Raw genomic sequence first — 23,895 nt, 5'->3', positions numbered from 1 at the left:
CCACAATTTTCTTTTGATGTTTTAATTGCTATTTAAGCAATTCATTGCAATAACAGAGAAATGAGTGGAAGAAAAAAGAGCAAATCTGACAGGGACATAGAACTCAATTATTAACAACGGGTGAAATGACCAAGTATTGCGTTGCTTTTATTGCTTTGAGGATCAGATTTCAACTGCTTGATGGTGAAAAAGTCCAGCATTTTTCCATCTTTTCCAAGAACATAATCAAATTATCTCAGTAGGCGCTTATAAACAGAGGAAAATATTTTTATAACAACCCTGTTGTATAATGGTTTCATCATTGAAAATATTTTTGTCTCTCATTCTTCACTATACTAATAATTACTACTTGCCAAAATCTTATAGCACAAGTCTTTGTCTTAGCCAAAGGGTTGTGGTAAAATTAATTCAGAAGTTCTATTTCTGTGTGATATTATGTCATTATAATAATCCATTACTTTTAATTAATCTTTAGAAATACATTGTTCTTTCTATACTGTAGTCCATTTTCAAAATTGTAAATTAAGTGGAATATTAAATAATTTCCAAATGTTATAATTTCAGACCATATATTTAAAACCTGTTCATGTATGCCAAGTTCAATACAGTGGTAAAACAGATTATTTAGTTTAATATGCTGTGCACGAATTCTGCATCTGTTGGTTTCATACCAGCTCTGAGAGAAGAGCTGTCATTATAGCTATACTACCTAATTAGAGAAAGTGGAGATCTACGCTTATGCACTTAAAAACATTCACCAAGCCCCTTTCACTGGCCTCTAAATGCTGGTAGCACTTTCAATGCTACAAGTAAACAATGCAAAGCGAAAAGCAATCCAGTAGATCAATATTCCTTTTTGGTGACTATTAAGTTTGAAAAGTTGGCTTCATTCCACCTTCCACATTTCCAGATGGTCCCATGTCCAATAAAAACAGTTTTTGAAAGAAGGGTGCATGGAGAGGCTGTGACAGACAGCTGCTGTTGAAGCCTCCTTACTTTGATTTTGTCGTCCTCTTTCCTCTCTCCCCTGATCGGTTAGATTGATTGTACAGGGAGTGCAAGTTTTCATTTCTCATGTGTGCCAAAGAAACTGCTCTATTTATTTTATACTCAACTGAAAGAAACTCTTAAAGCATCATGGGAATACAAAATTCTAACTTAACTTTGTACAAAATATTAAACTTTTGTATTGATTTTACAGGAGTAACTTACTGTAGCTCCAGCTCTTTTGGCTGTCTTTGAACTTCCTAAGACAATGGTAATACTTAAAACAATAAAAAGGTTCTTACCATCTAACCACTCAAACTTATTTTGTTCAACATAGGTAACGTAATACAATTGCCACAGTGATGCACTGACAATCATATGTGCCTTCTGCTTCATATTCATATAAAGAGTGGTGACATCAGATTTGTAAATGGAATAATCTAGGAAGTAATCATATGGTCTTGCATGATGATTCATATCACATTGTTTGTTAACTCATGTAGATCATACCATCTCATTGCTGCCATCCTCGTCATAATCTTCCTCTACCCCATCAGTCATCTCTTCTCCATCTCCATCAACATCAGGGCCCCCTTCCACTTGTTCCTCTGTGGAAGTTTCTGCATTTTCTGATATGGATTCCTCATGTGCAGACTCTGAATTTTCTTCAAGTTGCTTCTTCTGTGACTCTATGGAAAAGGCACAGTATGATCACCTCTTTTACCTTTCAAATTCAATTTCAATACCTTTCCAAATCTTGATGCATTGATATCTAAGATTGACAACAAATAATCAGGATTGCATCAGTATTAAAAAGTATTCATAGTAGAAATAGGCCAGTTACCTAAATGGTCTGTGCCTGTGTTTAAGCTATACATCACCCCCCCTCCCACTTAACTTCTTGCAATATTATCAGTATGTCCTTCTGTTTCTTTCTCTATCAGGTATTAGTTTTAGCTTCCCCTTGAATGCATCAATGCTATCTGCCTCATCTCTTTCACATGTTACTGAATTCCAGAGTCAAAATTATTCCATCTTCTACTGGCAAAGAAACAAAGCTGATGTCTAATTCTTTCTCTGGTTTATTTCACAGGGAAACTGTGTGGATATGCATTATATCTGCAGTGGTTTTCCATTCTAACATGGCAACAATCTGCAGAATATATTAAAAAGATTTTGATTCAGAGAAGTTGTTACATTGCTTTAATATTGATTGTTAGGAAGAACTTCCTAGAACCTTTTGTGGGAGTCAAATATGAAGACTTTAAACTAGGTGATTGTAAGATAATTAAATTCAATTGACAGAACATGTGAACATTTAAATTGATTGAGCAGATGTTTATATACCAGTTGGAGTAACAATGAGCAGCAATAATTCAACAAATGTGATAACATTACAGTAAATTGTACTTGGGTTGTAGTTCTTCATATAACTTCAGAGATGCAAATATAATCGATCTGAGTCTTGGAAGCAACAAGACAAAGGGGTGGACTTAATGCAGCCTCTTGCAGGTTGAGTCATGGAAGACAGTCTCACTGACTCCTGGCAGCAGCAACACCTCCCCTGATTAAGTTGGATGGTGGAAGTGGCTGATGTGGGATGTCTGACCACTGTTTGTTGGATGCTAATCAGCCTCATGAGGCAAGTCTTCTTGTCATTCCAGCATCCTTTTTGGATGGGGATGGGGGGATCATCATTGCTCATTATCAGGCACTGACTGCATAGTGTGGGGAGGCAGTGATAATGTCATTAGGCTAGTAATCCAGAACACCAGGGTAATGCTCTAGAGACACGACTTCAAATCCTGCTATGGCATGTGGTAAAACTTGAATTGGCATGGACCAGTTTGGGCCGAAAGGCCTGTCTCCATGCTGTGGGACTTTATGAATTCAACAATACAAAAAGTCTGGAATTAGAGGCTGGTTTAATGGTGACCATTTTCAATTGTGTAAAAACACAACTGGCTCACTTTAGGGAAGTGTCCTTATTTGTTATCAATTATCCTTATTTGGTCTGATCTAATGTTGTCTTAACTGTCCTCTAAAATAGCCCTGGCAAGTAACTCAGATCGTGGGGCATTTAGGGAAGGACATTCCTACCCCAGGCATGTCCATCCCATGAATGAAGAGACAGATATTGAGGCTCCTGCATCAGGGAAGGAGGGATCATTGAAAGTGAGTCAATGCCCTTTCTCCAGTGATCTCTCCTCCGACCGTCGATCTGTCCTCATTCAATACTAACCTGGGATCCTGAGATTCTGCTGGGTGCATTGTTGGCACCTACCACCACTCCCACTGGCACACATGAGCAAAGGAAGGCTGCCAGCCTCTGGGAAAGCATTTTGCCATCAGGGCCCTGAATCCCTGGGATGGTCTGAAGGTGTCCATTAAAATGCCTACTGGTTATGTCAATCTTGCTGCACCTCTCAATGATTGATCTGAAAGAATTCAATGCTGTTTTTCAAACTGATGTGTAAGAAACCCATTAGCCAGACTACATTTAGCCTAATAATCAGAAAAGTGACAAACAATTCTGACAGATGCCCTTGCATAACACCCTAATTACTATTAATCTAAAATGAAAATTTCCTAGTTGATTGCTTATAATAGATCATTCTAAGTCTGGAACATGTTGATTGCTCAAAATCTATTCATAATATGAGTATATTAAATTGACTATATTATCCTAATTTATTATCTTCCTTTTTCTATAAACAATTATACTTCCATCTATGCTGTTGTGACTTAGATAATATATAGGTTGAGTTGGAGATGTCTAGAATTGTCTGACATAAGGATGATTTTACAGCTTGATAAATTAGAAAGGAGCTGAATGTAATCAGTTGGATGTTAAGTCTGAACAAAACCTTGAGGTTATTCAGTTGTGCTCTTTGGCCTCATCACAATCATTTTAATCCTAGCAGATAAAGTAATCTACTTCAAAGGCCAGAGGAAGAAACTTTTGTTTTATGTCCAAATTTTATGTCATATGCAGAGTTCAAAACATGTTTCAGCCCCACTGCCTGCTTATGTAGAGAGTCTAAAGTTGTTCTGGAGGCTTTTTTTCATTGTTAAGGTGGACTCCTGGGATTATGGTACTTGGAGTTTGATATATGTTTGGCAGATGCAACAGAAGCAGCTTATGCATAGGCAGCTTGACAGATGGTGCAGTACTTAAGCTCTTTCTCTGTCTTCATCGTGCCTCGGAGCTTAAAGACTGGATAGGGATTATAGAAATATGATCTGTCTTTGGTGATAGGAAAACATAAGCTGATGTGTTATGGCTAAACAAGGAATTAGAAGGATGAACTGCAGAGTCATCATTCAGCTCATTTGTTACTCATAAATTTGCCTCTGTACTCACTACTGGCATCCATTAATAATTAAAAATATACAGACAGTCATTGTTAAGCCTTGAAGTAAATGAAACTAGAGGATGTAAAATTAGGAATTTCATCAGAATTTGGAAGCATTTGCAAAAACAATATCCTAGTGTCTGATAGTTCAGGCAAAATGAAACCAGTTTCCTTGGTGAGCTAATGCAATTTATAATGACTTAAAACATTATTCTGATCAATCACATACACGTGGCTGTGCATCTTACACACTGAAAGGAACTAAAGATGCATGCTTTAAAAAAAAGGCGAATGTAATATATTTAGTGATGATCCAGAGTTTCAGTAAGCAGTACATGCACCTATCATTCTCACACAACATTAGGAATTCAATTTTAAAGAGTAGCAGGTATATTTGAACATTAGCTAGAATTGTTATTATTTTGCAACAATTTTATTCAGAAATAGACATTCTATTTTGCAAGTTAAATCATTGTTTTTTAGATATGATATCAAATTGAGGCCCTGTCCATCCTCACAGGTGGGCATCAAATTCCCATGATGCAATTCAAAGAGGAGCAAGAAAGGCCTCTTTGATGTCCTGGCCAATATTTATCTCTTAACCAAAACCACTAAAAGAACAGATTATCTTACTACTGTTGGTGGGATCTTGCTTTCCCTAAATTATCTATCATGTTTCCAACAATTACACGAGTCAACATATATTAAATAGTAAGATGATCTATTCTTTGACTGGAAAATGTTTCGGATAGTTCTGACATTGTTAAATGTGCTATGCAAATGCACACTTTCTTTTCCTCTGGGCTCAAATATCCATGGCAGAGGGTAAAGGAACTAGGCCAGTACCAAGTTATTTTAGGTCCTGTCAGCAGTTTTCAGTGATGTCTTTCTTGATGTTTAAGCTAGGCCAAAATAGACAAGGTCAAATGGGGCTGTGTCAAGTAGTTATCAATTTGTCAAGTAAAGGATAGCTTTGATCCCAACTTACTTTGCCAAGGCAAAAGTTTTCAACGTCTTTACCATATTTTCTCTTAACCCCCTCTGCTCTTTTGAAAAATAAACTTCTGTTCACAGTTAATATTTGATTAGCCTCTAATCAAAGTTGATCATCTCTAATATCACTTTATTAACTCTTTACAGGACTCTGAAATCCTTCCTAATGCAAGATATCCAAAAATAGACATGCTGTGTTCAGATAAGTAAGTCATTCAATAACCATCCTCTCAATTTGGGGTTGTCAACCCTCCAGGATTAGCCTAACGTCTCTAGGACCTAAGGATTAATCTTCAAGAAACTTTATGATAACCCTGGAATAAAATCATCAGTCATTAAAAGACTCTTTTTTGCACTTTTTTCCCATAACTGTGTACTGCTCAGAAAATATTGAAGATGAGCAAAATGGTTATTTAACTGAGATTCTCGAATTGGCCCAATACAATAGATTTCCATTGCGCAAAAGATAATGGCATGCCATTAGGATGGACATGTTGGGTGACAAAATGCAGAACTGTGGGGTGGAATATTTGGAGGCAGGAATTCATGAGATGTAACTTCTAGAAATACCTTTAACTACTGTGGGAACTCTGATAGATATATGGCCAATCTAGTAGACAAAACCTTCAGCCCATCATTGTGCAATGCATTACATCAATTCTCCAGCCTGATTTTCCAATTTCCTGTTCGATTGAAGTCTTGTTCAAACAGTTTTGCAATTGCCAATTGATAAACTATTGCTTCCAAATTTAGTACTTGCTGACTTTATAATTCCAAATGCTCTTAACTAAGTTAGGTATGAGTATGCTTGATACTATCAGATTTAAACAGGTAATTGCTACAACCAAATGGCATGATAGAAGAGACTTCATCATATTTGCATACATTAATTTGAATTCCTCCCCCCCCCCCAAAATACTGTTACTTTTGCTTAATGCTAATCTGCTTTTCGTTTAGACTTTCAGAGCAGAATGACTTAGTAATGGAAAGCAACAGACTGACTCCAAAAGCTGTGAGATGAATTAAGAAAAGATGGAAAAATGAAATAATTCTCTGGCCAAGTAGAACAAAACTTATGAATGAGCACCCGGTACTTGTTACAGAAATGTGGCTTAGTGACAATGTTTCACAACAAAGTGCTAAGTGCTAAGATCTAATTTTGAACAAGCTAATATTACCCTATTCAACAAAGGTAATCTTGAACAAAAGAAGCCAATGGAATTTTATAGGCCTTATGACTTTAAAATGCTTGAACTTTTCACATTGTCGTTCATCATAACTTGACAATTGTCCATCTTGATTGTCTTTGAGAGTCTTGATTGTGAGAATGACCAGGCAGACAGAAAGCAACAATCAGAAATAAATATACTTCAGTGTATGGACCTGATCTTAGTTGTAACATTTTGCTAGATTACCTTTGAGAATGAAAGGATCCCAAAAAAATTTTCAATACTTAAGTGGGAGATGTTTGTAAGACGCTTAACATCAATCTATTTATTTAGTGTCATTAACATAATATGTAAAAGTGCTTCACAGCATTATTATAAAACAAAATATAATAACAAACCACATAAGATGATATTAGGACATATGACTACTTTTGGTGAACAAAGTAAGTTTTCAAGAAGCAAAAGGCGATAGGAATGGTATTCCATAGTTTGGGGCGAAAGCAACTGGAAGGATGGCCAACAATGGTTCAGCTATGCTAATTAGAAGTCCATAAGAGGTCAGAATTAGAGAAGTGCAGATATCTGGAAGGGCTGAGAGGCTGGAGGGAAGTACAGACATGGGGATGGACAAGATAATGAAAGGACTTCAAAACAAGGATGACAGTTTTAAATCAAGACTTTGTTTGACTGTGAGCCAATGTTCAAGCACAGGAATAGTAGGGGAATTGAATTTGCTGAGCTAAGGTGGATGCAGCAGTGTTTAAGGTTCCTTAAGTTTACAGAAGATTAGAAAATAATCTTAAATCAGAAGTATATTGGTCAACCCTAGAGGTAACCAGGGCCTGGATTAGATTTTCAGTTGCAGGTGAATTGAGATAGGTGTGCAGTTGAGCGATCTGAAAGGGTTAGAAAAAGCAGTCACAATGATACCATGAAATTGAGGTCAGAAATTCAACTCAAGGTGAAATCTGTGATCAAAGTTATGAGATGACTTGTCAAATCTCAACTACTGCCAGGAATAGACATAGACTCAGTTGTTAGAGGAGACAGTTTGGACAGTTTCAGTCTCCTTAATAATTAATGTGAGAAAAGCTCTACTGATCCTGAACTAGTTTTTGGATAAGCAATGTAAATTTACCAACAGTTTTAACCCAAAATATGAAAACAAAACAAGAACATTATTGTAGTTGCATATGGAATTCTCTTGATAGACTAATATTCAGTGAAAGAAAGGTGAAGCATGAAAATTGACAGACCAATGCAATCATTGGTTACGTTAAGAGAGTCTTAATTCTGGCCATTTATTGAGTGGGGATTTTAGGTTGGATGCACGGTGGAAATAGGGCAGTTGTGACATTAAAACCGATAGAAGAAATAGAATGGGCATAGCCAAAATGTAGCAGCCATGCACATTTTGATTTTTCTGTCTCAGATCCTACATACCACTGGCCAGTCTATAATACCTCCTGAAATCAGGCAGGCGCCTCACCATTATATTTTAATGGGAGATTGTGGCATAGTAGTGATGTTGTTGGATCAAAAATAAAGGCCCAGGCTAATGCTCTAGGGGCAAATCCCACCTCAGCAGAAAGAAGAATTTAAATACAATTAACTGTTTCTTGGCCTCAGAATTACTAATTCAGTGACTGGGAGAACAATGAGCATGTTTGAGTACTGCACCTTAAGAAGGATATATTGGCCTAGGAAGGAGTTGAGAGTGTGGTGCTGGAAAAGCACAACAGGTCAGGCAGCATGTGAGGAGCAGAAGAATCGATGTTTCAGGCAAAAGCCCTTCATCTGGAACAATGCTTGTGGGCCGAGGGTGTGGGGCTGGGGAAAGCTAGCTGAAAGTGCGATAGGTAGGTGGAGGTGGGGGTAATGGTGATAGGTCAGAGAGGAGAGTGGAGCAGAGAGGTGGGAAGGAAGATGGACAGGTAGGACAGATCATGAGGATGGTGCTGAGCTGGAAGGTTGGAACTGGGATAAGAGGGGGGGAGAGGAAATGAGGAAACTGGTGAAATCCACATTGATGCTGTGGAGATGGAGGGTCCCGAGGTGCAAGATGAGGCATTCTTCCTCCAGGCTTTGGGTGGTTAGGGAGTGATGATGGAGGAGGCCCAATCCTTGGAGGAGTGGGAAGGGGAGTTGAAGTGTTTGGCCACGGGGTGGTGGGTTGGTTGGCGTGGGTGTTCCGGAGATGTTCTCTGAAGCGCTCTGTTAGTAGGTGTCCTGTCTCCCCATTGCAGAGACAGCATTGAGAGCAACAGATACAGTAAATGACATGTATGGAAGTGCAGGTAAAACGTTGATGGATGTGGAAGCTCCTTTGGGGCCTTGGATGGATGTGAGTGGGGAGGTGTGGGCTTTGGCCTAGGAAGGAGCACAGTGCAGGTTTCTAAGTATAATAGCTGGACTTCAGAAGTTAATAATAAGGTGAAATTAAACAAATTAATAATAAAAACTGAAAGAACTGCGGATACTGTAAATCAGAAACAAAAACAGATATAGCTGGAAAAGCTCAACAGGTCTGAAAGCATCTGTGAAAAGAAATCAAAGTGAACGTTTTGGGTCCGGTGATCCTTCGTCAGAAACTTCTCAGTTCTTTCTCACCTCTACTACCATTCTAGAACCTGGGGGCATAGTCGAGAATGAGGGCAAGACCAGGGAGCACTACTACACAGAAATGGTAGTAGAGGTTTAGAACTGTCTCCTACAAATGGCAGTGGATGCTATATCAGTGAATGTTAATTTTAAATCTGAGATAGATAATTTTTTTATTGAGCAAAGGTATTATAGACATGGGCCAAAGGCAGGAAAATATAGTTAGGCCGTAGGTCAACCATGCTCTCATTGAAAGGGGGAACAGGTTCGAGGGGTTGAATGGTCTACTCCTGTTACTATGTTCCTATCATCACACTACCACCTTCTCCCTGAGATGTGAAACAGCAAAGCTCTCAAAATACAGGCATTTTTATGAGGAGACAGGAGAAGTAAATGAATATTAAGGATAATTTTCACTTCAGGCTTCTTCCCCTTTGTAGTCATTCACTTCCCCATCCTGATCTACCTTCCTGCCAACTCATCAGTTCTGAGGAGGCCCAAAAGGTTGCCTGTTTAACTTGTCTACAGCATGTCAATCAGACATAATTCCTGAAACTGACTGAATATTATACCACAGGAACAAATGAGTGATCCTTTGCTGCTCTTCCATTTCATGCCTGCAACTAAAAATCTTCTCTTTTCATTTTGGATTCAATAGCAGCAATTACTTACTCATAAAGTAATAATGCCATTAACATAAGAGTTACTGCCAAAATTTATGCACCAAAATCCAAATTAAGTTTCTCAATGAGGTTAAGATGGACTTGAAATCTCTTGACGTACAAGATTGGAATAAAATAAAATGCTAAATTTTGAGAAGTTAAGCAACAGCCATTCATTGCTTCTTGTGTGTATATTCCATGAAAAACACTTTTCATGTATTTGTCAGAATCATGGCTTCTTTTTTATGAAATATGAAGAATGGTATGCAGTACAACATTGTTATTACATGAAATATTTTTCCAAAAAAATTAGAATCCATTGTTAAGATTTCTGAGAGCAGAAGTAATTGAATACCCTGCAATGCAAACATGTGTAGAACTGCAAGTGTAAACATTTTAATTCTGATTCAAAATACATTAAAGATGCTCTATTACTCTGTCATATGCAAAAATCTCAGTATCATGATGTGAGAATTGGAGTGAGAATTTAAATTTCGTTCTGAAAAACTCTTGAAGTTTAAAAAAATTAAGAGATTCAAATTACTGCTCTCAGCATTCTAAAAACATAGACTCACCATATGAATCCTCTCATCCTACCCCTCTCATCACATCCCAACTCTAACCACTACCCCAATTACATTTCCTAGAATGAGTGAACAAAAATCAACAGGTGAAAAAAAAAGATTACATACCATTGTTATGGTTCCAGCCTTGACTCCTGCTAGAACTGAGGAAACTCGTGTCATCATACATACATGGTAGTATTTTCCTCTTTTCTTGTGACATTGTCCTTTGTTTTGAAAGATCAAAAGCTACCACTAAACATCTGAGATATTGTTGAAATGAAGGACAAGTTTTCAAAGCTTTCTGTATTGTACTCAGAACATACACAGAATGCCAAATTTTAAGCAATCAATTCAAATCATAAGATAAAATGTCCTTGTTAGTTGGCAATTCAACACTGATTGGGCGAAGGGTTGCCATAGGGAAGGTAACAGGGCACTATAGACTTCTCTAGCTGAGAGGAAATTTAAAAAAAAGGCACAAGACTTGAACATATTCCTTTTGCTTTCAGAGGAGAGGTCCCTACATAAGAATGTATATTTTTGCCTCTGGCAAGAGCGTGAATGAGTCCACATTATGAGTCCGACTGATTATCTTGTAACCACTGTCCTACTAGATAAATTTGATGTGTTCCATTTGACTATGGTTTTATTTGCTGATAAGGACATATAGTGTGTAGAGCTATATGAATCGCAACATATATATTGGCTGATGAGGGTAAGCTGGTGGATGTCAGTTGTGGAGAAACTATTAGCAATTTACCGTATGCAGTCTGCCCATGATTTCAAAACCCAAAACAAACACCTAATAATTGACGTGAATCTGTGACTGGGTAACAGTAGTTGAAAAATCCTGAGTGCACGAATAGCTACACTAAAGATTAATTTAAGATAAATCAGTCAAACTCATAATCTGGATCAATTATGCTTGTTAGAATATACAGATATTCATATGAAAAGGTCCCATTCTCAGCCAGCAAAGGGAAGATGTTGAAGTTGGTCACCTTTTTTTGAATTACACAGGACCTGGGGACTCTGCAGGTGTCTTATGTTTGCCTATTCAGAGTTGACTTGCCAGACCCTTTTTGCCTCTTGTACAAATTGCTGTGATTATTTGACATTTGCTACTTTTGCATGATGAGAGGAAGTACAAAATCTTTCTGGAAGAGGTCTTTCTTTTCATCAATGCGTAAGTTCTGCACGATCGAGCAAATGGCAATATTCAAATCAATAACAAATTGCTGGAAAAACTCAGCAGGTCTGGCAGCATCTGTGCAGAGAAATCAAAGTTGATGATTCGGGTCTAGTGACCCTGCCTCAGAAGTGATGGTAGCTAGGAAAAGGTTAACATTTATACAGAAGATGGAGGAAGTAATTGATAGGTAAAGAGAGAGAAAAAAAAACAGTTGGACAGACAAAGGAGGAAAGGTCAGTCCGGGGGAAAGAATAGCTGTTAATGGGGGCAATGGACTGTGTGTGGTAGTAGCCCATGTGATGACCTGGATTGGTGTGTGAGGGTTGACACGGCCTCAACCTCTAAAATTATTGAACTTGATATTAAGTCCAGAAGGCTATAAAGTTCCCAAGCAGAAAATAAGGTGGTGTCTTCCAACTTGCTCTGAGCTTTGCTCTAGCAGAGCAGCAAGCCTAAGACAGAGATGTTGGCCAGGGAACAAGGTGATGTGTTGAAGTGGCAGATCACAGGAAGCTCAGAGTTTTTTTTTGCAGTCAGAATGTAGGTGTTCTGCAAATTGGTCACCCAGTCTGCGATTTGTTTCCCTAACGTAGAGGAGGCCACGTTGTGAGCAGCGAACGCAATAGACGAAAATTGAGTGAAGTGCAAGTACAGTCTTGCTTTGCCTGGAGGTCGTGTTTGGGCCCTTGAATGTTGACGAGGGAGGATATAAATGGGCAGATGTTACAGAGGAAGTGCTTGCAAGGGAAGGTGCAATGGGGCTGTTGAGGGGTGCTGGGGGGTGAAGAAGAAGGGGACCAGGCTCTCCCAGAAGGAATGGTCCTTGTGGAAGGCTGCCAAGGGAGGAGACGGTAATATGTGTGTGGTGATGGCATTCGGCTGGAGGTGGAGGAAATGGCAGCAAAAGATCCTATTGGATGTTGATGCTGATGGGAATGTAGGTGACAACATGGGGGACCCTATCACTGTTACGGGAAAAAAGAGAGGGGGTGAGGGCCGAAGTGAGGAAGGTAGACATAGGGACTTCCATCTTCTTCAACTGAGGATTCCCCAGCACCATAGTTGACAGGGTCATTTGCAAGGTCCGACACATCTTCCACTTTTCAATCTAGTCTAATGTATTTGCTACTTACAATGTGGTCCCCTCTACTTTGGAGAAATGAAGCGCAGGCTGGGTGAACACTTTGCAGAACACCTACATTCTGTCTGTAAAGAAGACCCTGAGCTTCCTGTTGCCTGACACTTCAAAACAGCACTGTATCCCTGGTTAATATCTCTGTCTCAGGCTTGCTGCTCTGCTCCAGTGAAGCTCAGCACAAGCTGGAAGGACAGCACCTCATTTTTCACTTGGGAGCTCTACAGCCTTCTGGACGCAATATCAAGATCAATAATTTTGGGGCTTGAGGGCATTTCCTTACCCCAATCCCAACATACCAGTCCTTGTCATCACATGACACATTGTCAGCTACGAATAGACCCCATTACCAAGTATTCATTCCCCTAGACTCACCTTTATCTACGCCTTTGTCTATCCAGCAGTTTTTCTCTCTCTCTTTGGGCTTTATCTCCAACAAGCATTTATTTTCCCTCAACCCCCACTCCATCTTGTATATCAATGTTAACTTTTTCCTTGCTACCATCAGTCTGAAGAAGGATCACCAGACCTACAACTTTAATTCCAATTTCTCTCCTCAAATGCTGCCAGACCGGCTGAGTTTTTCCAGCCATTCCTGTTTTTGTTTCTGATTTCCAGCATCCACATTTCTTTCGGTTCTTTGTTAATATCCAAAAACTGATATTCACAAATATACCCAGAATCACCATTTCACAATCGCTTAGGATTCAGAATGTGATTGCATTCTTCTCACATCCTTATCATCAAAACATTCCAAATTATCCTTAGAATATAAATGACAAGCTTTGCTGCTTCAAGCTTCAGTTACTGGCATTGTTTGATTTAAAGTAACTATTACATTGCCATAAAATTTTAAGAGCTTGTTATTTAATGAAAGTCACTTTGAGCCATGTATCCTTCTGACCTGACAATGTGACTGATGGTGTTACGCTGACTTAATTTATCCCAAGATGACTTGTCTGTTACTAGAGCTTATGGCTACCCACCGGCATCTGCCTTTTGTTGTTTCTCAATCTTCTCCAGTCTTCCCAGTAAGAAGTCAATTTTGTTTTTGATTTGGGTCAGTTCTTTCTTGATTGTCTGCAGCTCATCTGATTTCACTGGGGACAGAGAAGCGTACATTCCAAATGCATACAGTTTCATCTTTGGTCAATATAAAACAACAGTTCCTCCAGCTTGTTGCCTCAATTTGAAAGAACAATTCAGAAAATGTTAGCATTGCTGGATTCTCATGAGATATTCATTTCTTATATATTGTGTGTGATATAATTCTAGACACCACTATATACACCTTCTTTACCTCTTATAGCTAAAGCAAAGCCGATTTTGGAATGACAATCATTTGATTAAAATTTATCTAATGCAAATATAGTGTCCAGCACATTATAGAAAAATGAGGCTTTCTAAAACATTATTTCAGGGTGTCAGTAACTCCATACTGATATAATTCTATGCAATTTATGTAAAATAGAAAGCAAACAAGTTTAAAAAATGAATAATATACAGAAATGCTTTGTCACCATTTCAAAACTAAAATCCTACAATTCTAAGGTCTGGAAAGAGAGAAATTATGGTATGTTGTAATCTGCTTTTACATAGGTTGTAATTCGCAGTTCTCGGAGGCTGACACTCCCAGAATCAGTCTAGATTCAATATACGGATACTGTTTCTTCTCTGCATTCACTCACTAGTGCAATAGCTCACTAATGCAATTAGAAATCAATTGTATCAATGGAGAAATAATCTGCTCATAGCATGACATCAATTTATTGTGGAACATGCAATAGTACATCAGATTATAAACATTATATTAGGACTGACATCTATCCAATTTAACATCTCTCTTCATGTCCAAATCATTTTCAAAATTAATTGTGAAACTGCAGCTGGAAGAATGAAATTTGATATCTTACTACACCATGATTTTAATGTGGAGGAATTCACTCTTACTAAATATAATCACTCAATCAAAAAGTGCCAAACTAATTGTCATTATATCTTAAATATAAAGATCAGAAAAGATACTTTCGGATGACAAGCAAAATAGTGCCTTTTTATTTTGCTGCAGTTCATAGAAATTCAAAGCTTATTGATAAGCTTTGTTTAATAAAAAGCAAATTTAATGGAGATAACAGCAAAACCTGAAGTTTATCCTAATAATTGTATTTGTCCGATGTCAAGTACATTTAATAATGACTACCACATTATTAATCGTATTGTTGTTAGACCACAAAATTCAAATAGCACCTTTAAGTCAAATCTTAAAACAATTTGATCAAAACATTTATTTCTTTGATATTTTCAAGTAGATAAAGGACATATATGAGGCTTATAATGTTTAATTATATTTGTGTTTCAATATGACCTTATAGCTGAAGGACAATAACATGCTTAATGTGCTTCCATGCCTGTGTGCTGTGCTGAATACAAAGAAGATTTGAGCATTTAATTTACTGATGAAATGAAAAGGGACGTAGAGGTACAACTTCTCTTTTTCATTTGAAGGTTCATTAACATTCCTATTTATGAGATTTATTGCTGCTAATATCCTTCCATGTGAAACTTGCCAAGTGTGGAGCTGACCAGACCTCTCAGTCACCGCCCATTTTAATTCTCCTTCCCACTTCCATTCCGACATGACCATCTTTGGCCTCCTCTATTGCCACAATGAACCAAACCGCAAATTGAAGGAACAACACCTCATCTTCTGCCTGGTCAGCCGACAGCCTGGAGGACTCAACACTGAGTTCTCCAATTTCAATTAACCTCTCTTCGCATCCCCTGATTGCCTTCTCAGCCCTCCCCCTCCCTTCCACCCCTTCTAGTCACCTACCAGATTCATTCCTCTCATTGACCAACCAGATTGTACCCTTTACCTGTCTTCATCAATCTCCAAGGAGAAAGTGAGGATTGCAGATGCTGGAGATCAGAGCTGAAAATATGTTGCTGGAAAAGCGCAGCAGGTCAGGCAGCATCCAAGGAACAGGAGAATCGACGTTTCAGGCATAAGCCCTTCTTCAGGAATGAGGAAAGTGTGTCCAGCAGGCTAAGATAAAAGGTAGGGAGGAGGGACTTTGGAAATGCGATAGGTGGAGGGAGGTCAAGGTGAGGGTGATAGGCCGGAGTGGGGTGGGGGTGGAGAGGTCAGGAAGAAGATTGCAGGTTAGGAAGGCGGTGCTGAGTTCGAGGGATTTGACTGAGACAAGGTGGGGGGAGGGGAGATGAGGAAACTGGAGAAATCTGAGTTCATCCCTTGTGGTTGGAGGGTTCCTAGGCGGAAGATGAGGCGCTCTTCCTCCAACCGTCGTGTTGCTATGGTCTGGCGATGGAGGAGTCCAAGGACCTGCATGTCAGCTGATTTCCTAGAGTCGCTGATATCCTGAAACATTAACATTGATTTCTCTCCACAGATGCTGCCAGACCTGCTGAGTATTTCCAGCAATTTCTGTTTGTGTTTCTGATTTCCTGTATTCGCAGTTCTTTCGGTTTTCCTTTATTTCACATCTTTGGCTTTCATTGTTGATCCAACCAAAATGTATTACATCGTATTTCTTTAGGCTAAAATTCAGCTACCACTTATTCAATCATTCCATCAACCTGCCCATGCCCATTTGAAGTCTATCACTATCTTCCTCACATTCACAATACTTCCACATTTATGTGTAATCAGTAACTTTTAAAATTGTGCCAAAACCTAGTATGTTATTATAGATCATAAAAGAAGTAGCATTCCTAAAATGAACCCAATGGAGAATCCCGTACACACATACATTCCTCCATTTTGAAAGCAACATTCATCACTACTCTGCTTCCTGTCACTCAGGCAACATTATATTTATGCTGCTAATGTCCCAATTACTCTCTGGGCTTTAATTTTGCTGACAAGCCCTTTATGTGGTATTTTATTAAATGTCTTTTACAAGTCCATCTACAGCACATCAACTGCATTATTCTCATCAACCCTACCTGTTACTTCATTTAAAAACCCAATTAAGTTAGAATAACACAGTTTACCCTCAATAAATCTCTGTTGGCTTTTCTTAATTAATCCACATTTGTCTGATTGACTGGTAATTCTGTCCTGGATTATCATATCTGAATGCTTCTACAACAACAAGATTAAACTTGGAAAGCTTATCCCATGGAAGAGGCTCAGTATCAATTTGTTTATCCAGTAATGAAATGGCAAGATGCTTTCTTGGGTTAGTAGCAATCGATATCACAAGACTAGGTGCCAGCATGTAGATATATACAGGTTAAATACTGCGTTCTTAGCGTAAAAGACATGGGAAATTTAATCTATTTTTGTCCTGTAAAGCTTAGTGAAGAATCAATGACCACGTTTGTTAATAGAGGTAAATGTATTAGTACAACCTGTGTCGAGAAGATACTTTCCAAAAGTTACTTGGCAAATCAGTATACCCAATGCAGTACAAACTATAATTATGTTAATTTTTTGGATGATTGAAATTAAGGCTGATGAAGCATGTTGAATACTTCCCAATTTTGTCGTAATGTGAGTGGAATGCACAAAAATGGTCTTCACATGACCTTAGTAAATGGGAGGAGGAACTGTCAGAAAACTAAGGAAATATTCAATGCAAATATTCAAGAGTTTGATTATTCACAGTTCTGGCGAGGAGCGGAAAAAGTGACCTTTTCACTTTGTAAGCATCCTGATCTTTCTGATGATTTTCTGTTCCTGCCATTTCCTCCTCCCCGCGTGTCACTGTAGGTCGGGGCCATTGTCAAGCAAACATTACATAAATTGTTGTAGATTATCAGCATTTTGGAATTGTTCTGGAGCTATCTGGTCCAGAAATTTGATGGTTTACTCTAACAGTGCTCTTACAGACACACAATCAAGACTGGATTTCTTTTTAGCATCTGTACCTTAGTCTTGGTCTGTAACAAAATTCGTGAACTTGGAGCTCAGAGAATATACCTGTCCCATAGCCGCCAGGCTCTGAACTTGTGATTTTATATTGAGGATTTATAGTCAATAACAATATCATGATTACTGCCAAGAATCAGGCAATGGCCTGCCTATTGTGTCATATATTACTGCACATTAGCATGGAATCCAATGAGTGAAATTCTTTGCTTTTGATATAGATCCTGGAGGCTTCTCATTGAGAACACAACAAACTATGCCCACTGTCTATTGAACCATTTCCCTGTGGGTATCTCTTGTGAACAATGAGAACAAATTGCTCTCAGACTAAACCCAGAAGCATCAGCAAACGGTCTTTTGTCACCCATCTACCAGTTGGAAATGAAACATAAGGCAATTGACACCTTTCGATTATAATAGTGCTATTCATGAGCTGATGCTGGGCTCCTGTTGGTGTTTCTCAGTGAAAGTATCCCACACGAGGCAGACGTGTTAAATTTGGTTGAATTTGAATTCGATCCAGTTGCTGGGAGTAACAGCAAAACTAGGGTCTGAAGTTCACAAAACAAGAAGATCTCTACTCTGAGCTAAAATGGCACCGATGCCTAGTTTTCATAAGATCCTATCCCAAATCAGGGACACACCATTTTCAATGAGGGGAGGGAAGAATGAGGGCAGGATGGATTTCACCCATCTGTAATTCAATTTGATTGTGAGGCTTTGAGTACCAATGTTTATTTTCACATGAGATTATATGCTTAAAAACATTTATTCATGTAAAGGATTAAGTCTTGAAGGAAGTTACATGCTGAAATGGACCTCGTAATGACTGTTTTTATGAAATATAAGGCACTTCTTATTGGGGTCTGAGCAACATGGGCTATGGTGAGATTTATGGTGGAATAAGATAACAAGTCCAGTGAGGTCAATCTTGACATTGGAAGCTTCCTGCTCCTTTTTTAAATGTTTTTGCCTAGAGGCTTAGCATGTTTCAAGATGCACAGTGGCCTTTCAAATGTGGCACAGGTGCTGATCTTTCAGAGGATACCTGCTGAGTTGTGAGTGGTTCTGGGAATGGTGTGTGGTAAGATGGGGCAGAAATCAGACATGGCAGTGATACAGCAAGAAAAGGCAGGGCATGAAAACTGGCTAGGCTGCATGGCAAAAACACTCTCCAAAAATCTTGATGCAATTTGCCCTTGGCCAAAAATAGCTTCATTCTGGATTAGTGGTGCTGGAACAGCACAGCAGTTCAGGCAGCATCCAAGGAGCTTCGAAATCGACGTTTCGGGCAAAAGACCTTCATCAGGAATATGAAGGGCTTTTGCCCGAAACGTCGATTTTTAAGCTCCTTGGATGCTGCCTGAACTGTTGTGCTATTCCAGCACCACTAATCCAGAATCTGGTTTCCAGCATCTGCAGTCATTGTTTTTACCTCAAAAATAGCTTCATCCCATTGTTGTGTGCAACAGATATTTTGTATTTATGTTATATCATCTGAACACAGTTCCTGAAGTCTGCCAATGGTGGATACAAAGTGAGTAAATATCATCCGAGTTGGCACTATGTTTGCGCTGGAGCTAAAAAGGGCTGTGGGAATATTTCCGGCAACGTGGGTTGACATGAGTTGACACTAAGCTGGCACAGAGTGTATAAAGGTTTATGAGGATGGACAGATGGGCAGAGAGAACATGGATGACATGAAAAGCAAAGGTGGAGTGGTTTTGAGGCCATCAGATAGAATAATTTGGGCGAAGGATGGGGGAAGGAACTGGTAGGATTTGAGGAGTGAGAGATAGATGATTATTTCTCCTTTCACTGTTTTTGTTGTAACTGGGATGAAGCTTCAGAATGAAGGGGTCAGTTTAATGCCCAGAAGGGGACATGGTGACTGACTAGTGCTCCAGACATGCCAAGCGATCCTCCTGACTTACCTGGGTAGGAATTATCCAATGATCGACCTGTAGAAGGATCCCCCATGTCATCAGCCTCCAACCATGGTGGACTGGCTGTTTTTCTGCTTTTTAATTAGCTCTTAAAAAGTTGATGACAGGACACCTCCATGCTACACCACCCCCTCAGCTACTTAGCTGCTATTGAATCCTGTTGCTTTTCTCAAACTGGAAGGCATCAGGTGGGCTCTAATCTTCATGATCCAGGCTGCCACTGTATTTGAACTGGAGCCTGTTTCCATACCAATAAGGACATGTTTTCATGAAAAGTCCCAGGCCAAAGGTTGTTCTCCCTGAAGATGGGTTCAGGACCCAGTAACAACTCCAAAGTGAAAATGTAGATCCGTGCACTTATTCAGTATTGGATTCGGCAGAATATTCATGGGAAGAAGAAGAGTGCTAAAGGCAAAGCACAGAAAATTTATGATTTGGAGATGCCGGTGTTGGACTGGGGTGTACAAAGTTAAAAATCACACAACACCAGGTTATAGTCCAACAGGTTTAATTGGAAGCACACTAGTTTTCGGAGCAATGCTCCTTTATCAGGTGATAGTGGAGGGCTCAATCCTAACACACAGAATTTATAGCAAAAATTTACAGTGTGATGTAACTGAAATTATACATTGAAAAATTGATTGTCAGTTAAGCCTTTCATCTGTTAGAATACAGTGATAGTTTCACTTCTTTCATGTATAAATCACAAAACCTTTTAAAAAAAAGTTGCATTCTTGGGTTAGCTGTCAACAATGGTGATAGCGAGACACTATGTTGAAGGTGTTGGCCCCCTTTGTTCTCTGTCTATGCCATGATGTTTAGATTGATCCTAATCTAAAAAGCGAGATAACGGAGTTTTACATAAATTCATGCAGTTTTTGAGCTCAGAGTTCTACATGTATGCATGCAGTTTTTGAGCAAAGTACAATGTAACCCTGCAATGTTAATTTAAAAAAATTAAGAATAGTATCAGACTTCAAGAAAATCAGCATTGCACAAGATGGGTGGCAGGTCAGAAAATTTCAACAGAATATAAAAGCAGCAAAGATTAATAAGGTGGATAAAATTAGAGCAAGAGACAAAGTTAGATAGAAATATAACAACAGATTGTAAGAGCTTCTATAGTTATTTATAAATGAAAGGACTTAAACAAGAATGTTGGTCCTCTGGAAAGTGAATCTGGGGATTAATGGAAAATAAAGACATGGCAGATGGAATGGACAGAATTTTTGATCAGAATTATAGGATACAAGTAGTATTCCAGAATTAGCTGAAGATCAGGAAAAGGAAGGGAGGGACTGAAAATTATAATCACTAGGGAAGTGGTACTGAGAACCTCGTTGAAGCCACAGTCCCAACATCATGATGGGTTTTATCCTGAGGTCTTCAAAGAAGATAGATGATGTATTGGTCTCCAAAAGGAGAGGAAGAAAGCAGGAATGAATAAGCTATTTAGCTTAACATCCGTCAGGGAAATATGTTATAATGTTTTATTAAACGTGTTATGGGCACTTCCAAGTTCAAGATGATCAGGCAGAATCAATATGGCTTTATGAAAGTGAAATCATGTTTAACCAATTTATTGAACATCATTGAGGAAATAACATCTGCTGTGGATAAAGGAGAACCAGTGATGTCTGACATTTGGATTTCCAGAAGGCAATTGATAAGGAATCACATCAAATGTTATTGTTGGAAATAAAAAGGTCATGGTGTAGGAGGTAACATATCGATGTACATGGAAAATGGGCTTATGAACAGGACATAGAGTGGTCAAAAATGGTCATTTTATGTTAGAGAAATTATACCAAATCGAGTGCCAGAGGGATCAATGCTATGGTTTCAACATTTTACAATTTATATAAGTTATTTGGATGAAGGAACTGAGTTATGAGTGTTGAATTTGCTGATAAACAAAGATAGGGAGGAAAGTACATTGTGAAGAGATCAAAAAGATGTTACAAAAGGACATTAAGTGCATCAGCAAAGATATGGAAAAGTGTGAAATTGTCCAATTTGTAAGGAAGAATAAAAATTATTTAAATAATGACAGATTGCAGAGCTGAGAGCGATTTGCGTGTCCATGATTTGCAATGTTCACATACAGTATGGCAAGTAATTGGATACCCAATGGAATGCTATAATTTTTTATAAGGAGAATTGAATACAAAAGTAGAAAGGTTAAGCTTCATTTACATAGGGCATTGGTTTGATAATATTTAGAACACCGTGTACAACACTGACCTCCTTATTTAAAGGAAAGATGTAAATCCCTTGGCGCAATTCAGAGAAGGGTTACCAAACTGATATCAGGAATGATTGAGTTGTTTTAGGAGGAAAGGTTGGACTGGCTAAGCTTGTAAGTGCTGAAGTTTAGAGAAATAATAGGTCATAGAGATGTACAGCATGGAAACAGATCCTTCGGTCCAACCCGTCCATGCTAACCAGATATCCCAACCTAATCTAGTCCCACCTGCCAGCACCCGGCCCATATCTCTCCAAACCCTTCCTATTCATATACCCATCCAAATGCCTCTTAAATATTGCAATTGTACCAGCCTTCACCACATCCTCTGGCAGCTCATTCCACACACGTACCACCCTCTGCATGGAAAAGTTGCCCCTTAGGTCTCTTTTATATCTTTCCCTTCTCACCCTAAACCTATGCCCTCTAGCTCTGGACTCCCCCACCCCAGGGAAAAGACTTTGCCTATTTACCCTATCATAATTTTGTAAACCTCTCTAAGGTCATCCCTCAGCCTCCGACGCTCCAGGGAAAACAGCCCCAGCCTGTTCAGCCTCTCCCTATAGCTCAGATCCTCCAACCCTGGCAACATCCTTGTAAATCTTTTCTGAACCCTTTCAAGTTGGTGACTGGATTGAAGCATGTAAGATCATTTTGATAAAATGATGTGGAAATTATTATTTTTCACTTGTGGAAGAATATGGAACTCAACTTTGGGAGGGTGTGGGTGTCACTGTTTGAAAATAAAGCAGTAGCTCATTTGAGAGAGAAATATGGGCTATTGAGCCTTTGGAACTCTCTTCCTCAAAAGCTATTGGAAAAGTTGTTGAGTAATACCAAGATAGAGATAGATGGATTCCTGGTAAGAAAGTTATCAGATATAGGTGGGAACATAGAGAGTAAACAGATTAGCCATGATCATATTGAGTGGGGTGAGGATTGATGGGCCAAATGGCTACTCCTGTTCCTAAATCAGACCTTTGTATGTACTATGATAACTCCAGGAAGGCCCTTAGCCTTTTAACCAGCGATGACATAAACAAATTAGACACCAACTATCATGGAAGGGTAGTTAGGTATTTACTAACCATTAAGGGTTTTACTTAATGATATAAAAGGGTTTTACTTAATGTGGCATAGAGTCAAGCTGAGAAAGGTGCAAAAACAAAAGGCTTTGCAAGACTCTAAATACACATCAACCTCAAGAAGAGAAAAGATAGTGTCTAATCAAGAGACAAAATGTTGTAAACTAACTGCAAGTTGAACACTGATGTTTCCCCATGACAGCTGCTGGCCACTCTGCTTGTCAAGTGTTATAATGCTTTTTGCACATTGTGATAAACTTACTGAAGTCTCTGAAGCTTTTGAAAACATTCTCATAGGCATGTGGTTTTATAACTAGTTTGAGTTGAAACTACTCTTCCTTTCAGATCAGCTTACTTAACTAAAGTCTGCAATTTTAATTGATGTTAGTCTTAAAATTAAAGCAAATCCCAGGCCTTACCCAAAAGATGCCAAGAATATTTTAAGACAATGAGGTTAAAATGTTCAGAGTTTTTCCTTGTTAATATATACTAGCCAGGTCTCACTGACGAGGATACAGACTTGGGAGACTCTCAGTTTGCTATTCTCAGTTAAGTTTCTGTTGTAACACACACTTACCTGGAGGCCAGTTGCAATTTTTGTGATACACATTTTGATTCAGCATCAGGTAACAGAATGCTGATGATTGTGATCACTAGATATGTGAGACTATAAACTATCACCATGGGCGGCACGGTGGCACAGTGGTTAGCACTGCTGCCTCAAAGTGCCAGAGACCCGGGTTCAATTCCCGCCTCAGGAGACTGACTGTGTGGAGTTTGCACATTCTCCCAGTGTCTGCGTGGGTTTCCTCCGGGTGCTCCGGTTTCCTCCCACAGTCCGAAAAAGTGCAGGTCAGGTGAATTGGCCATGCTAAATTGCCCATAGTGTTAGGTGCAGGGGTAAATGTAGGGGAATGGGTCTGGGTAGGTTGCGCTTTGGCGGGTCGGTGTGGACTTGTTGGGCCGAAGGGCCTGTTTCCACACTGTAAGTAATCTAATCAAACTCCAGCATCATTTGAATTAATTTATTGTTGTCATATATACCTAAGTACAGTGAAAAGTTT

The 23,895-nt window shown here is 38.9% G+C and overlaps 1 protein-coding gene across 6 annotated transcripts in view; it reads right to left on the bottom strand.

The window, feature by feature from the left end:
- Positions 1-23,895, bottom strand: part of LOC122549028 (RNA-binding Raly-like protein) — a 913,629-nt gene that overhangs the window by 116,112 nt on the left and 773,622 nt on the right. For all 6 annotated transcript variants that reach the window (XM_087986498.1, XM_087986496.1, XM_087986497.1 and 3 more), the window contains 2 exons: positions 13,648-13,761; positions 1,498-1,676 (listed from right to left, as the gene is read on the bottom strand). In XM_087986498.1, the coding sequence (XP_087842624.1) occupies positions 1,498-1,676; positions 13,648-13,761 (293 nt within the window). The remainder of the gene's footprint in view (positions 1-1,497; positions 1,677-13,647; positions 13,762-23,895) is intronic.

Source organism: Chiloscyllium plagiosum, unplaced genomic scaffold (genome assembly GCF_037043375.1).
Source record: "Chiloscyllium plagiosum isolate Xiang-an unplaced genomic scaffold, Cpla_swu_hap1 HiC_scaffold_4, whole genome shotgun sequence".
Taxonomy (NCBI): Eukaryota; Metazoa; Chordata; class Chondrichthyes; order Orectolobiformes; family Hemiscylliidae; genus Chiloscyllium; species Chiloscyllium plagiosum.
The sequence above is the reverse complement of the archived record's forward strand: the minus strand, read 5'-3'. Positions and strand labels throughout refer to the sequence as shown.